Source organism: Cajanus cajan, chromosome 7 (assembly GCF_000230855.2).
Source record: "Cajanus cajan strain Asha chromosome 7, NIPB_CcT2T_4, whole genome shotgun sequence".
Classification (NCBI taxonomy): Eukaryota; Viridiplantae; Streptophyta; class Magnoliopsida; order Fabales; family Fabaceae; genus Cajanus; species Cajanus cajan.
Genome location: NC_138523.1, coordinates 46,526,543 through 46,543,609, shown reverse-complemented (window position 1 = coordinate 46,543,609; position 17,067 = coordinate 46,526,543). Strand labels below are relative to the sequence as shown.

General features: G+C 32.5%; 1 protein-coding gene across 1 annotated transcript; it reads right to left on the bottom strand.

The window, feature by feature from the left end:
* Nucleotides 1–2,624: 2,624 nt before the first annotated feature.
* LOC109788841 (ion channel POLLUX-like protein, putative (DUF1012)) lies at nucleotides 2,625–16,673 on the bottom strand. The gene is made up of 25 exons (XM_020347680.3): nucleotides 16,480–16,673; nucleotides 16,186–16,274; nucleotides 15,331–15,402; nucleotides 14,506–14,627; nucleotides 12,048–12,334; nucleotides 11,068–11,139; nucleotides 10,846–10,921; nucleotides 10,636–10,734; nucleotides 10,407–10,561; nucleotides 10,212–10,316; nucleotides 8,489–8,575; nucleotides 8,126–8,210; nucleotides 7,880–8,027; nucleotides 7,351–7,427; nucleotides 7,183–7,263; nucleotides 5,161–5,340; nucleotides 4,948–5,061; nucleotides 4,528–4,629; nucleotides 4,313–4,436; nucleotides 4,173–4,249; nucleotides 4,000–4,047; nucleotides 3,848–3,917; nucleotides 3,673–3,746; nucleotides 3,183–3,293; nucleotides 2,625–3,101 (listed from the first exon to the last, which is right to left on the bottom strand). Exons 1-25 carry the CDS (start codon nucleotides 16,563–16,565, stop codon nucleotides 3,000–3,002), a joined length of 2,643 nt encoding a protein of 880 aa, XP_020203269.1. The 5' UTR covers nucleotides 16,566–16,673; the 3' UTR covers nucleotides 2,625–2,999.
* Between the last annotated feature and the right edge of the window lie 394 nt (nucleotides 16,674–17,067).

Sequence of the window (17,067 nt, the reverse complement as noted above, 5' to 3'; positions counted from 1 at the left end):
AGAGAAACTAAGGGATTGTTTGGTATGTTTATTTTCTTTTTCATTTTTAGTGAAAATGAAAAATAGTGATGAAAACATGCTTGCTTAAGTTTTAGAAAATATTTTCTATGAAAACATTTTCAAAATGAAAGTCAAAATTAAAAACAAAACAAAGGGGGGTGTATTAGATTAGGATTTTAAATGATTTTTTTAGTTAAAAAAAATCTTGCAGATTTTAAAAGACTTTGCATAATTTTCATGACTTTTAAGATTTTGCAGGATTTTACAAGACTTAAAATTAGGATTTTAATGGATTCTGCAAAACTTTTAAATCAAGATTTTAATGGATTCTGTGAGATTTTGTAGAATTTTCCTGGATTTTTGACATTTGATAAGATTTCAAAAAAAAAATCATACATTCAAATTTAAAAAGAGTCAAAAACAAAAATAAAAAAAAATAATAATATTCATAGCTATACTAGTCTTCCAAACTTTAGCGTCTTCTACTCTTGCTCTTGTGTTTGAATAATAGGCTCAAAAGTATGATCTTCATTAACTGGTAGTGTTGAAGATGAAGGTTCATCCACCGCTTCAATTGGAAATTCATTAGAACGACATTCTTTATGTAGAAAGTTATGTAGTGTTTACTTAAAAATTGTGAACCTTTATTTAAAAATACTAAATATTCTCTCGATCACATTCCTTAAAGATGCATGACGAAGATTGAACAATTCTTTCTTATTTTTAAGGTCATTACCTTGACCTGCAAAATCTTGTAGATGATATTTTAACAATATTTCCTTTTTTTAAAATAAGTTAATGAAGGCATAAACCCTAAACCCTAAAAAATTAGATACCGCAATGTCTTATGTTAATTTTTTTTTAAATATAAAAAAATTCTAATTTCACAATATAAAAATAAAAAGAAAAATTCATAGAAAAAATAAAATATTTGTTGAGTCATAAAAGGAGGAGGGATAAGAATAACAAACTCAAGGGAAGGAGAGATTGTAGTTTTTTGCTGAGAGGGTTCTTCCCCCAACTAAATTCCATTTTCATCTCATTCTACTCACAGAAACCCTATATATATATTGTAAGGATCATGATATCAATTTCATCTTTCACCTTTTCCTTTTCTTGACGTGTGTTATGAAAAAAATTATCACTTAAAAGTTGAAATTTCAAGCATTTATTTATGTTATATAAATGAACAAATTCAACTAAATAGAATAAAATAAAAACAAGTCAATTAAAAAGAACGAACACAAAAATAGAGCAAGTCAATGACATTATCATTTACATATTAGAGTTTCACAGAATAGAAGAATGGAATGAGAACAATACTACAATATTATATATGAACAATGAAAAAAGTGCAGTACTATTAGCAAAGAAAAAATGGAGAAGATAGAAGCATAGAAAAAAAAAGATGAAAAACTCACTTGAAAATTCTTAAAACACTTGAAAAGTCATTTCAAACAATCCTTCAAAATCCAATGGGTTTGGATGGGATTGTTTTATGAATTTGGTATTTATAGATAGCACTAAAAAGTCTTTTTCAAAATCCCTCTCACACAACAATCCTTTAAAATCCTTATATTTTTTAATACCAATGGATTATTTTTAAGTTGTAAAAAATCTCAAATGAATACCAATGAATTTTAATGGATTCTTTAAAAAAATCTTGAAAATCCAGATTGAATACAACTGGATTGTTTTTAAGTGACATAAAATCCTGATTGAATACCAATAGACTTTTTTACTCAAAAAAAGTCTTTTAAAATCTTACGAAATCCTAAACCAATACACCCCCAAAGTTTTCTCAATATTTTCCAACAAAATAAAAACATGGTGGCATAAACTATATCGACAAAATAGTTTCTTCCTTTTTTTTGAATCTCATCATTTCATTGTCTCTTCATTAGTGGTTGTCATGGTGACAATTGTGGTAATGGCAACGACACCACCATTTCCGTCATCACCATCATCATCATCATTGTAATCACTATCTCCACCATTTTTACCATCATCATTGTCAAAATGGTCGTGGCGACAATGTTGACAATACTATCACCATTATCATCATTACCATTGTCATTATTACTATTGTCACCGTTTTAACTACCACCATCATCATTATCGCCACAATGGTCATAGCGACAATGTTACCATTGCCACCATCATCAACATTATTGTCATTATCGTTGTCATTGTCATCGTTACACCATCATCATTATTGTCATCGTCATTATTATTGTTGTCTGTATCACCATTACTTTATTGTTGTCACAATAATCGTGGTGGTAGTGATGACAATGACAACCATGTTGCTACCATCATTACCATTGTAGTCTTTATCGTTGATACTATCTTTACCACCACAATCACCATCATCATCACTACCACAACGATTGTAGTAGTGGTGGTGGTCACAACTCCACTATTGTCACCACCGTCATTATTATCATTTGTTATTGTTGTCATTGACTTTACCATCGTCGTCATCATCATACGACAACAATGATGGTGATAGTAGTAACAATAGCGACAATGGTGGTGATGATGATATTGACGATGACACTACCACTAATTAGAAAATTTTTGAATGCAAAAATTGAACTGAAATTATTGAGCAACTTGAAGAATTAGTTAAGTCTACTCTTTTTTATTTATGATTATTGCAGAGGAACTTTGGTTTATAAAAATCCATCATATAGCAATAGAATTATTAGAAATACATTTCTTCCATTTTCTGCACCCGAGAAGCTGAACATTGATCTAGTATGAGTGAACTAATAAGTGGCAAACAGGAGCAGTAACAATTTGACCAGCAAGACTTGACTTGACATAGTTGGTAGATAAATAGATTCCTAGAACATGTTCACTGAAAGTCAAGTCCTAAAACATCATCCCAAATAGCAATCAATCACCTGGATGCAATCATCAAAATGAATGGCCCCAAATTTTGGGGGGCAGAGTTTTCCAAAACTTTTCTTCACATGATTAAAAAGCTTTCAGCATTACAAAACCACTGGTTGCTCTCCTTCCAGCTCAGATATGACTATCAAGGAGTCACTCATTTCAAGAGAGAGGGGTTCAGACTTGGGAACTGGGTTGATTACCTGCAAATGGGAAGAAAGGCGTGTGAGTATTGTTCAAATTAAGTAGTACTAAAAATAAATTTGAGAGTGCTGTTGGCATACATTTTTCTTGTTCTTCACGTATCCTATAGCTACTTCTCTCCGTAAATATGCTCTCTCGGAAAGCTCAGAAAATGATGGATTCTCTCCTTCTTTCATGTATAGGTCAATATCCTGCAATAACAAATGAGAGTCAACTGCATTGCTACAACAGCAACCAAGCAGACATTAATTAAAAGGGTCCTCATTCCTCAGTATTGTTCGTTTCATTTGTTAATTGTTATCCAGCAGGCTGACGCTCATGTTCCAGTTTAAAGGCCATGTGTTTGGCTCATAGGCCAAATCAATTTATCATTTCTTCATTTTCATAAGGTATATTATTTCAAAAGGAATGTAGGGTGATAACTGATAAGGAAGGAATTCGTCCATGAAACAAAATGGTATGGTAGGAAAAATTCAAAAGAAAGGCATGACACCAAAGTATCGGTAAATCACACGTTTTCTTGGGTTGAATGTTTACAGAAAAAAACATGACAACATGAATACATATTACCTTGACATAAATTTCATCTCCCTCTGCATCTAGTATGTCTTTCCAAACTTCATTCAGTTCACTGTTCTCGGCCACTGTTTTTCAAGTTTGAAAAATAAATTTAACTTGGATACACGAAATAGATCACAACGACAACTGTTAAAACTCAAGCAAGAAGAGAACACATATTATTGACCTTGAGCTGTTACAAGACTCATAACTTCCTCTGCTGCAATGTAGGTCACTGATGGCTTAATTCTAGTAATCTGCAACATTTTATATTAATACTGTCGTCAAAACATACCACAATATAAAATTCGAAAGGTTAAACAAAAACAAGAGAATTACCTGTTTCCCCAACTTTGAATCAACAATTTCTGCAACTAGATTTTGCACCTGCAAAACATCCAATTCAATCCAACTATGCTTTACCTCTGTCTCATTAGAATAACTAATATTTCAAAATGAACAATTTCTATCAGCGTAAAAAATATGCAAGAGAAAGAAGGTAAAAACATCACCTTAACTCCAAGTTTGTTGCAGATATTTTCGGCAAGGAGGAGAGAATAGGCAGACAACTTGTCTGCCTTTGATGGATCTGAAAAAAGAATAGTCAATCATAGGCCATTTTTTAGTCACAAAAAACTTTATGCATAATTACCTCCAAGAAGCCATTCTCTGTCAGATATGACAGCAATTGACATTGGTACATCTTCATTCTTTAATGAGTTCTGAATATTCAAAATGGTTTCCTTTAAGGTGTCATAGTCCATGGGATTCCCAATCTGCCAAATTGAAAGAAGTGACAGTTCGTATCGAAAGCAGGACTGTACTAAAAGAAATTTAAAAATATTAATTGACTACACTAGACAATACCCTATGAGAAACTCGGACATTCTTGAGTTTGTTATGACCATTGACATTGATGTTGCTTGACCTAATAATCCTGTCATCCAATGGTGTGTCTGATAACACCTCCTGCATATTATTTATGACCAGAAATGGTAAATATTGAACTTCCAAATGAATGCATATATAATGTATAAAGAAGGGGAAAAATAGCATGCAGTATGTTAAATTCTAAACAATCTCCATTGTCATGAATCTCCTCGTGGTTCAAAATTAAGATCAATCCACATCAACAGCAGAAGTATTTAGTTGGAGGGATAATGCATTTTAGATTAACACAAATATAGCAAACAGTAAACCAGCTTAATTCCTTAAAAGTTTCTCTTCCCAATCATACACTCACCAAAGTACAGATCAACAAAGATTCCAAGATATATGAGGACATACCAAAACACTTCCAGGACCAAGATAGTTATCATACTCTTGAATCATTTCGACAACATCAGGGCGCCACCCAAGTAAAAGAATGCATTCTTTTGGTCCAACATTCCCATCTGATGCCTACATCATGATAACCAACAAAGGTTAAAGTTTCAAATGGTACATATGATATCATGTTCGTTCAAAACATCTATACAACATAGAACTGGAAATCCATACCTTGGAACCTGATCTATTAGGACGTTTTACAATATTAGCAAGTCTTTTACCCAATTTGATGGCATGTTCCACATCCTTTTCTTGTACTTCCTTGTTATGAATTCCATGGTTTCCTTCTTTCCCATTAAGGGTTACAACTTCTGGCTTTTTAGTATCCCGAAGGGATCCAATAAACAGTACCTAACAAGGAAAGCTAAGCGGTATCTGAATGTATGCTTGTAAACATTGAAAATTGACTAATGTAAAATAAAATTTAATCAACAGGCCATTGTCCTGTTGGTCAACTAAATGGCTGTGCTTCTGGCAGTGACCAGGTCTGATCCAGCCATTGCCAATTTTCCCTCACATGGCTTCTGTTCCCTATCCCCCCCCCCCCCCCCCCTTCCCTGATTCCCAGTGTTTCAGTTTAGCAACAATGTAAGTGATAAAATAGTATTTGTAGCAAGCATATTTTTCTCAAGAAATCAATGAACATTACCAATCTGATTGGAACTATAAGCATCTACTGATTAGGATGCAACCAAAAGTCATGAAGAATTAAGCAATAAACAAACTCAGTTTTTAAACTTATACACCACCTTAATGTATTGATGAAAGGAAATTTAATAGTAAAATATGACATTGATGAATCTTCAATTGATAAAGATTCATTGAACCAATTTAGGGAATTAAATACAAAAAATAATAAGAAATCTCACATACACAGTAGAAAATTAGCATACCAAACCTGACAACATACATCTTGGTCACAAAATACATTTCTAAAATCTAAGACAGACTGAGTTTTATTATTCAACATTGTGCAATCAGTAGGTATATTATCTACCTATAGATTATCTCACATATTTATAATACACAATATAAATAGAGCCAGTTAATTTGCAATAAACATGCCAACCTAGGTGAATCTCAAGTTCAGAAGGCAAAGTTTGCCAATGGGAGAACTGCCTTTAGGGAAATTGTCAAAAAGGTAATAGTTTTTTGATCATACCAAAATTAATCCAGTTTCTGACCAACTCTCTTTTTTCCTGTATACCAACTGCTTCATTGATTTTGTTCTGATGGCAATTTATACACAGTTGTTGGATAAAAGATTTGGAACAATAACCCATGCCCTTTGTTGAAATTATGGAGTTTTAAGTATAAAGGAAGGAAAAGGAGAGAATAGAGACTCAATATTATGAGATTGACATAGACTTGGTATGATGTGATGTATTATAATGTGATGATAAGATCTGGGATCATAAAACCTAGAGCACTGACCCTTATTTATACTAATCATAATCCTAACTAAAAACGAAACAAATCATGAAATAAGGAAATATAGTAACCAATCCTAAGAGATACGAAAAACTAATCCTAAAGAATAGTCTAAGATATTTCTATACATATAAATTAAAATATTTTTCTAGAACAAGACTGTCTTTAGAGACCATTCTCCAACGATTATGTTTTTAGCTATTTTTCTTTGATAAAAGTAATTTTAGGAATTTTTCTTAACCTCTTATCAATTTAATATGTCATTTTTGTTATTTCTAAATTAAATTTAATAATTTTTAAAAAAATATCAATAGTTAAAATAATCTTGTATCACAATATAAATTATTTATCATAAATCTTTTTATATGATAAAATATACTCATTTATTACAAATTTTAATTATATGATCAAAACAGTAAAGGATATTTTCATATATTCTAACAATTGTTTATCCACACAACCATTTAGTGCCCATTTGTTTAAGCCTTTTTTTTTTGTTGAAGAAAGTGTTCCTTTAATTAAAAGCAATGTACTAAAGTATTTATAATAAGGTAAAATTTTCAAAAAAAATAAGAAAAAAAGTTGTTTTAGTGCTTTAATTTAAGTTAAAATAAGTAGTTTCAGAAAAAGTAGAATCACTTTGTAAGCTTTAATAAATGGGCCCTTAACCATGAAACTCATAAATTTCAAGACAAAAAGGTAGATAGGAAGATGTCATATAAATGTGAATTAGACAAAGCTATGAGTTGGTGGTCTACATACTTTGTCAGTTTGCTGCAGAATTTCACCATCATTTGGGTGGAAGTATATTTTCCCACTCCGGTAAAGACCACATACAATGGCCTGAAATAATATCAAAGTAGAAAGCATTAATGAAAAGTGTATAAACGGAAATTTGAGTCAAGAAATTACATTTGAAGAAGTAATTACTTCTTGAAATCCATGTCTTATTTGCTTATATGTCATTCCTTCTAGATTAGGCAAGCTGCAAAGATTGAATACATTTTCTGCAAGTGGAACTAAAAATTAGAATTCATGAATAAATAAATACATGCAAGTCAACTAAAAAAATCATAAAAGGTTTAACCAGTTTTCAAATGTAAGGCAAAATATGTGTCTACTTTAGTGTAACACCAACTATGCTAGGAAATGGAAACCAATACCAAATTAAAGGTTAGAACAATAAAAAAGACTAAAATCAGAACACTAAAATATGTTCATTTACATTGATAACAACTAACTAGAAACTAGAAACCTGCAAAACGAACAATCTAGTAGTTGCTAGTCATTAACAAATAATCAAAAAGTATTTTGAATTTATCTGAAATCTATTCTGAATTATTTTGGTAGAAAAAAAAAACAAATATAAAATACCACTATAGAATATTTAAGAAATATGAAAATAAACAATCCTTACAAACATGACATATATGACATGTAGAGAATATAAAGGCAGTACTTCGATAATTTAGCAAGTGCCTGTAGATCTTTATAAGTCCCTTCTGCCGAGAGCATTGAACAAATAATTTGGATGCAACATTTTCTACTGGCTCCACTTTCAATAATGATATTGACTTCAACAACTCACATGTCTTGGAAGTTGAAACCTACATTCATTAATTAAGAAATTTGCAAATGAAGTTTATTCTCTACATTTTTTATTTGTATCTTTAGTTTCACAAAACACGGCTCATAAGCAACAAACCTCAACTATGGTGGGGACAGAATCCATATTTGGAATTGGTTGAAGGGCTAAAACAGAAAGAAATGCATCTGTGTCAACTTCATACCTAACAAACAAACAATCTGAATCAATTAACTTCATTAAAGTGAAATTCAGGACATGACAAAAATCAAATTAACTAAAAAAGTAGTTACTCTGCTAAAACAACTGAAGCTATCTATGTTAACTAAACATTATGAGGCTTGTAATTAGTCTACATGGGATAGATACAAAAGTTAGAGAAAAAACTCTACTAAAACAAATGCTTACTGGTTTAATTATTGTAATTAGTCTACATGGGATATCATATAACAACTTGACAATAAAAAGTAGATCAACTCTTACCGATCCCCTTTTGTTGGCAGTATAATTATTGCACGTGCCTTGTTGGCTGCTGCTCTTTCAAATGATTTTGTTAAACTAAGGCTGCAACTGTAAAGCCAAAAATTTCAAGTATGATGATAGACCTCAGAAGTTTTCTGAGAAGATAAGAAGCAGACCAAGAAAAAGCCTGAATTATTAGTGTTTGTGCAGTATTTGTGTCTTTAGGTAGCTACTTAGGTGGTTAGGGATCAGACTAATGAGTGTTTCTGTAGCATGTGTCTTTGGTCAGTTATGAATTTTTGTGGCAGTTATACATTTTGTGACAGACCTGTAGGAGGCAGTCATTATGTCAGTTTGTTGGTGGTGCTGTTTGGAAAGAGGAAACTCCTTGATAAGGGGAAACCCTGTGTAATTGATATTCTGTTCTACAAATCTGGTCTATAAACCATATTATTCTAGTAAAAGAATTAACTATTCCTGCATGTTCTTGAGTCTAACATATGAGACGCGAAAGAAAATAAGTTCTAAGCCAACTCAACATATACAACAGTTCATTACTTTTGCTTTTACCTGCTATAGAAATAAACACTCACAATTTTACATAGTTCTCTGGCCACATATGGACTAAGTTGAGAGCTTTTCTAAATGTTCAGTTTGAGAAGTGTCCTTTGAATTGTTTAATGCAGTTCTTATTAATTAACTTTGAAAGGCTTAGAAGGGCCAGAAAGGGAAAGTCAGTGTTTCTGTAGTTCTTTGGTGTAAATGATTGGAGCATAATGCTTGCATTTTTAGGGTGCTTCATTATCCTTAACGTTGTTATGAGAGCTTTATTGTGTTAATAGCTTCTTCTTTGTGCTCTGACTTTGGGAATCTCCCAATCAGATATCAGTGGAAATGCAGTGAAGAGCCTTATTGTGCTGATGACCTCGATTTCTCTAATTAAAAATTGAAGCTAAAGAACTAAATTGCACTCATAAGCAAACAAGAGGGACTTGAAGTGAAATTAAACACAAATAATAATATTAAGATAACACATAGCAGTAAATAGAGAAACAATAGATTAGACACACATACAGCAAGATGTTACCTAACTTAGCTATATATATTTACGTGCAATAAAGCTAGAAAATAAGCAATCCTTCATTTGTAATTTAATTGGTGAATGTGATCTCTTCACCCACTGTCCCACTTTATTTCATACTCCTTCTAATTCTTATTATAAGACACAATTTAGGAGGAAATGATGGTCTTTTTTATAAGGCACTTTACAATTTCTATGAAGCATTATTTTTTTTTCCATCTTTTGTCCCTATTAAAGAGTGTTAGAATGTGTCTCTTATTGTTGAATAATGAGAAGAGAATTTGATAAATAAATATTTTCTCTCACCTCTTAAACTCTTGTCATTTATCAATTTTATTAGTATTGGTGCATAAATTTTGATATGGTGTAATATATTCACCTCTCACATGCAAATTTAATAATAAGTAAGAAGGGTAAAATTGATGTATCATGATTTTATTTTATAAACACAATAAAATTAACTAACATAACTACTTATATTAGTTTGAATGATTCGGTTAAAAGTGTCTCATAATAAGGACTGGAGGGAGTATTCTCTAAAAGAACCTTTACCAAAATCAACCAAGTAGCATGGAAAAGTCTCTGACATAAGAAAAGAAACAAATTGTAATTGTACAAAAGGTGCTTCCATGATTAAAACAGAAAATTACCCAGCATTGATACCTCTTGGAAAGGACATCAATATGATTTAAATCTTTTGCAATATTGTCAGCTATTCTATCAATCTGTTTTCTTGGAAGATCAGACATAAGAAGGATTCTCTGCTTCCTGCATAGAAATGAAAAAGCATATTACAGAAGCCAGCAATCAGAACACAAGATAAGGGCAATGGGCAACTACCTTGTCCGAACCATTTACCTAGCTGTAGCTGTGCCTAAGCGGACAGCAAATTCATGATACTTATTTAACTGCTTTAATATGAAGGGAAGATGACTATTCATCCCACATATAATGATATGATCAGACTCCAGAACTTGCATTTGAGCCCCCTCCCTGAGCTTTTGCATATTACTCTGTAGTGAAGGCTGAACATTAATGGCATGCACAGAAACATTGCTTAATGAATGCCTAATGTTTCAGATTTTACCCTAAATTGTTCAGTCATCGTGCTTAGAAGTCGAGAGTAAAACAATATACCCCATATTGCAAGAAGAAAGCCAATAACACGTTCAACACGTGTTGATTGCTGTAGATGAACAAAAAGTGTGTTATTTGGTTATGCAGTAAATGCTTATAAACAATGTGAAACGGGTGAATAAAAAATCAGATTATGAAGTCCACAATAGGACCAACATACTTTTAAATGAGTAGATGATGAACAAAGACATGCCCAGGCTTCCCAAAGACAATCTTCCAGGGAATTTTTGTTACCCCTGGATAATACAATATTGGCCCAGATTAACAAACATATATAAGCACAACAGCAGTGAACTCAAATAGCAAAGAAGACTAGGAGAGCCATAAGAATGAACTCATAACACTATTTAAACAGTGATTTATCTATGATAATTATGATTACCTGAACTTGAAGAACAGAAGACCACCAATGACCACAAATGAGAAGCACATTATAAGGAGCACCACAAAGAACCTGAAAGAGTCCATATGATTGTTTCAGACAACAAGCATGTATATATCATTAGTTTTTTTAATACCAAGAAATAGTTAGTAACATAAACAAGACCCACTGGCTCCATTCACAGAAAACAGACACTCAAAAAACATATTTTTTACGAATTGTTCAGAGAAATTCTCATTTAGCCATCTTGGCCATAAATAAGCGAGCTCCCTAGTCCTTTAGAATAGCTGCAATAGAGTAATGCAAGTGTTTTAGAAGCATAGCACCCAAGGAAGCAATGCAAACATTCATATCCTAATCTAATTTTGAAGAGTGTATTGTTCCTTATCTCTATCTACAACAATATGTATGCACTAAATCCCCATGAAAGAGTCACATTTCCAGAGAATTTCCAGTTTTTCCCCTGAAAGTTCACAACAGTTTTTACAAAATCCGCTAGCAAAACTCATGTCTTATAATATAAACCAAACTATCTATTTCAAATACACCAAGATAACAAATAACGCAATAATAGATGACCATCAATCCCAAAAACTTCCATTCTTTCACAAAGAAAGTTGGTTTCTTTTTACAGTAAATTCATGAACATTATACACCAAAACTAATGATAAAATGGCAGCCTTTTTGAAGTTATCTCCATGATGAATAAACCCTTCTAGCTTGACAATACACTAAAAGTGCACACTAATGCAAATGATATCCAAGATGACATATATAGCCTATAATTTGCATTATAGCCATGTCAGAACATATTAATGCTGCTAAACTGATATAAATATAATGATCTGATACCAAGATAAACACAACAAAAGAATATAAATAATGCTACTCAAAAGGCAATAGTCAAGTGAGCTTAAATTTTATTAAATAACCAGTAGGTATAATAGTTCCCAGCCAGATAAAAGAAGCGATTAACTTACGTGGCAACATTTCTTTCAAGTTGGATGTTAAATAAGTATAACAACCGTGCTAAGCTCCATCTAATATCATGAAAAGAAGGCAAGGACACATCTAAATTAAGAGGCTTTGGTTTATTCAAGGCATTAGAAACACAAGCAAGAGGTAAGCTTGTTGCACTAAGAGTCTGAAACACATATGGAACCACTGCTTGGCCGACTTTTATCATCAAATCATACAACTTCTTATAGGTCAATCTCAGTATGATGTACATTGACATAATTTGTATCATGCTTCTAGCCTGTGGACCCTGCAGCACATATTGTGTTTTGAGAGATTTAGCTAGCACTAAGTACTGCAAAGTTTAGCAAGCCAAATCCTAATAATACATCAATTTATCCAACATATTTGAGCATGATACAACCATGAGATTGACATAGACAAATAATCTGAAGAAAACATAGCTGCAAGCCTGCAAGGACAAGTTTATGTCCAGTATCCACTGACAAGTATATTTATTCACTTTAATAGAATAGTTGAAAGAGTCAATTGATAATATAGAATAACTATCATAATATGTTTAAAGAGCATAATCAACTTATATATCAATAAAGTCACCTTCAAATGTGTACTTATGTCAGCTTTATAAACCTTCCATAAGTTCCAAATTGATGACCACATCAAACTGTTAGTCCATTATGATTTATGATTCAGAAAGTATTGTAATTCAAGTATGGCATAGAAGTTCCATTATCAAATTAATCATTAATGAAATACAAATTCCCATGCTTGCACAAAATCACGTTGACCTAGTGTTGCTAATATGTAGCTTTATAGCACAAAGGTATAAAGATGACATCTTTATGAAAGCTGATTCAAGTTTCAGAAATTGAAAGAGTATCATTATCAAAAAGAATAATTAAATTTTAATAAATTAAGAAATAGCTGTCAATCTTCCCACACAAGATTATCCTAGCATATCTTCCACTATTCTTGAGCCTCTAATTTAAAAGTACTTAGAAAAAGTGACATTCAACCAAATCTAAAATCTTATCATTTTGATACAACTTGAGACATCCAAGCCACCTTAATAAAGTCCTTGAGTTTTCAAACGTAGAATCTTATAATTTAGTATGACATGACAAATAGATGCCACTTTAATTTAGTCTTTGTGCTTTCACAATGTTTCATTTTTTATCTGTTATCAACATGATAGTATTCAAGGTGAGCAAAGTATACACCTGCCGCAACCACATGTTAAATAGATATAAAACCATTCATGTGTTTTCTCCCTATAACTTAAGCTTATAAAATAGTTAGTTCATGACAAAGAGCCTTAATGACTAATTGGTTTAGACTAGAGTTTGATCCTTATCACCCTCATCATTAACATAAATAAAGGTTGAATTAAGCACATGAAAAAAATGGGCTAGCACATTTTCTACACTTGAAGCCCAAAGGACTCTTGCATGAGGGGTGTGAAAGATATAAAACCAGTCATGTAGCTTAAGCTTTTGGGAGAGTTGGTTCAGGAAAAAAACCATGACAAGAATCAATTTAAAAGCTAAAACTTAGTGTGTTTGGAACCAAATCCGGAACGTAGATCATCACTCTCCACATCCAAAAGAAGCAACAAAGAGTAGCTTCACCATCAATTGATGTGATTTTTGCTTGGATGTGAATCCCAGGCGTGCATCCAAGCATGCCCTTTAACTACTTAAGTTGTAAGAAGGCCCAAGAGTGTTTTTATATATTTCTTGCAATTCCAATATTACAGTTTACCCTATATATATTTCATCAAATTTTGCATGCAAACCTTGGTTCTAACTCTTAAATAACATTTAATATTTTTCGGAGTGCCCATTATCTAAATACCTTATCACTAAAGCAATCTTCAAGCCATTATTTTTTATCACCACAAGTTCCCAGTCACCGCATGCAATAATAACTATTTTTGATCGCCTTATAATCCTCAGCATCAACATTTCTGATCACCTTACAAAAATACAAATTATAGTTGGCACTTTCCCTTCCCCGTTGGAAATACTGGGCTTATTATGTGATCGAATTGATAATTGCAACACCATTTCCAAAAATACTTGCAAAAAAGAAACAATGAATCATAAGTTTAACAAGCAATCCTATGAGGAGTTTCTTTTAGCAAATATCATTCATTTTACTTCATTATCAAGCACTATTGGCGGGAATAATGTAAAGGCCTTTTTGTGAATAAAATATAGTTGTTCTCATGCACAACATGCTACAAAATAAGGAATAAGGGGGAAATGCAGTAATTTTACACTTTAAAACTAAATAACATTCATCATCAAATACAACATTGAACTAAGTGTTTGAAAAAAAAAATTGCAAAAAATATAAATACAAGCATGAAGGGAAGGAACAATGTGCAACTAATGAAAATAAAATAACAAAATTACTAAAAAGTATACCATTTTCCAAGTTCTATCACACATTTCTCACCTGAGAACTATTATTATTTTTCTTCATCCAAACAAACTCGATGCCCAAATTTTCTGGGACACGATTGTTAGAGTTGGAATTTGACTTATCTTCTGACCTGTGAGAATCAACCTCCCATCTCCCTACAGGGATTTCATCAATTCACCTTTTAGTTTTAGGTAAGAACAGTCAAGAAAATTAATCCATAGAAATTATTTCAGATCAAACAAGAAAGAGAATATATCATGCAAAACAGTAAGATGGACAACAAAAAAGCAAATACTTAAGAGCTGAAACAACTGGGTTCTCCCAAAAGAAAGGGATTAAAGCATAATCAAAGTTGATTAGGATCAAAACCTCCTCGAAGACAATATAGAAGCTCATGGAAAGAAACATTCCAGATAAAACAATTTGAGCTCAAAAGAAGAGACAGCTATCAATCTATAAGCATCTTTCAATAGACAAATCCACTTAGGAAGGCACTATACACACACACCAAATTTAAATAAATAAAACCTAACATATGCTGGAAATGAAGTTTTATGATCTTGACAGTGTGAATCACTAATCTTTTCACACTTGCTTAAGTTTCTGGGTGTGTTATATGCATACACCATAAGCCCTACCCAAAAGCAAGTGGAAGTAATCTTCTTTCTTTTCTTATGAAGCTAGCATAGTCAACAACAAAAAGCTCAAAGAGGAGATTTCAAGATATGTAGTAGAAAGAACAACAAATGTGCCTCTCGTTGTAAACAGGCAAACAGCCACGACAAAAGCTTAAAGAACAACATAGTTGAGAAACTCAATTGAAATCTTTGAAAAAATACAAATAAGAAATGGAAGTACCAGATCTAACAAATGCAAACAATTTAAGACTTGTGAGCTGTGCCCTGTTTGGATCACTCATTAAATAATTTCCTAGACATGAGCATGGGAGAAGAGTACAACACATCAGAACTGGTCACAGAACAACTAATAAACTAATGAAACTATATACAGTGGCCTTCACCTAAATAATATAGAGGACGAATAAGAAAGCATGTAAACAGAAGAGTAAGAAAAGTACTAACTCAGCATCTTATGGCATTCAATTAGACTTGGCTCTATCCTAGGTAGCACAACATATTTCACATAGTGATAAGTAATGGTTGTATTAATTTCAAATGTTTGCAAACACTTGAAAAGAGAAAACCAAGAGAGAAAAAAAAGTATACATAGCAGCCAATTAGAGAGCTAAATGATGATCCCAAAAGCTGAACAGAGATAAAGAAAGCGAAAGTCAACACTGTAATCAAATTTGGAAATGGTTAGATCAGTGGCGTAAGAGTAGTAAACAACAAGCCAAGTCATTATAAGCTCCAAAATCAGAGATAAACTCCAAGAGTACAATAAGCTTGAGACAAAGAGATTAAGAATGGATTTGGCCATTTTAGCTATACAGAATTGAATAAAAAAATTTGGTTGAGTGAAATTTTGATTTTGATTTGATAATGATGCCACAAATGGCATTCTAAGTAGGTACATAAATCTCTATTCAGTTTGACGATAAACAAGTCAAGAACATCTTACCCGACAAAAACTTAACAGTTAACATTGACTAGTTTAAGATCTTGCACCCTCAACTAAAGCAGCATTATTTCAGTTGATAAAAACTGAACAGATAAAGTCCACGATTGTTTTCTCTTGACTCGTGGGGCTCACCTTCACCATGCCCTCTAAGACCACGCACATGTAAGGCTGAAGATTTGATGAAGCTGAAGTGGCAGGGCATATACCTCCTGTGAAGTCTCCTGAGCAATAATAGAACAGAGAATTCTTCATACAACAAACTCATCTAAAACCTATTTAACCAATTCAAAGGTTATCTACGTTGAGGATATTCAAATCCATTGAAGACAACATGAAACTATCAAAAGTAACATAAATGGTTCCCAAATTCTATATTTGCATGTGCGTGCGTGTGTGGAGAGATAGAGTAAGAGCATAAGAGAGTACCTGGAATTGTTGGAGATTGATGAGATGTGAGTGTGTGTTGGATGTAGAATCCATGGCTGACAGCTCTGCATGTGAAGGAGAAGCATAGTTCCTTGTTGGAGTGAGAGAGATAAGAATGGCCTGAAAAACCAAAAATCAAAGGAAGAAAGTGATGGGAAGAGAGAGAATGAAAAATGTAACAACTAACGTGGCAAAATAATAATGAAAAATGAGAGAAGACAGAGTGGAGGAAGACAATAATTATTAATTAGTAATTAGTAATTAGTAATTACCGAGAAGAAAAGAGGGTTTATTAATGTTTGTTGAGGAGCGTCATATAACGTACTAGTACTACAACTAAAGCACCATTGAATAATCGAATCCAAAAACATGACGTCGTCGCAAAAAAACAAAAAGCTGTAACCGGGAACGTCAACAATCCCTTTCGCGTTTCGGACATACTTTTGCTTAACAATAACAACGGAGCTGTATGCTATTGCTGATTACTTGGTGGCCCATAGTTCTGTGACAATTCAATCTCCATTTCTGACTGCAATAACAGTTTACAATTCAACGTTCAACATTCGTGGACAAAAATATTTCTGTAGA

Coding starts and splice junctions, on each gene's coding strand:
- LOC109788841 (XM_020347680.3), bottom strand. CDS start 16,565: ATGCTTCTCCTTCACATGCAGAGCTGTCAGCCATGGATTCTACATCCA. Junction 8,028..8,125: donor CTGTCCCCACCATAGTTGAG/GTTTGTTGCTTA, acceptor TAATGAATGTAG/GTTTCAACTTCCAAGACATG. Junction 7,428..7,879: donor GCACTTGCTAAATTATCGAA/GTACTGCCTTTA, acceptor TTCCACTTGCAG/AAAATGTATTCAATCTTTGC.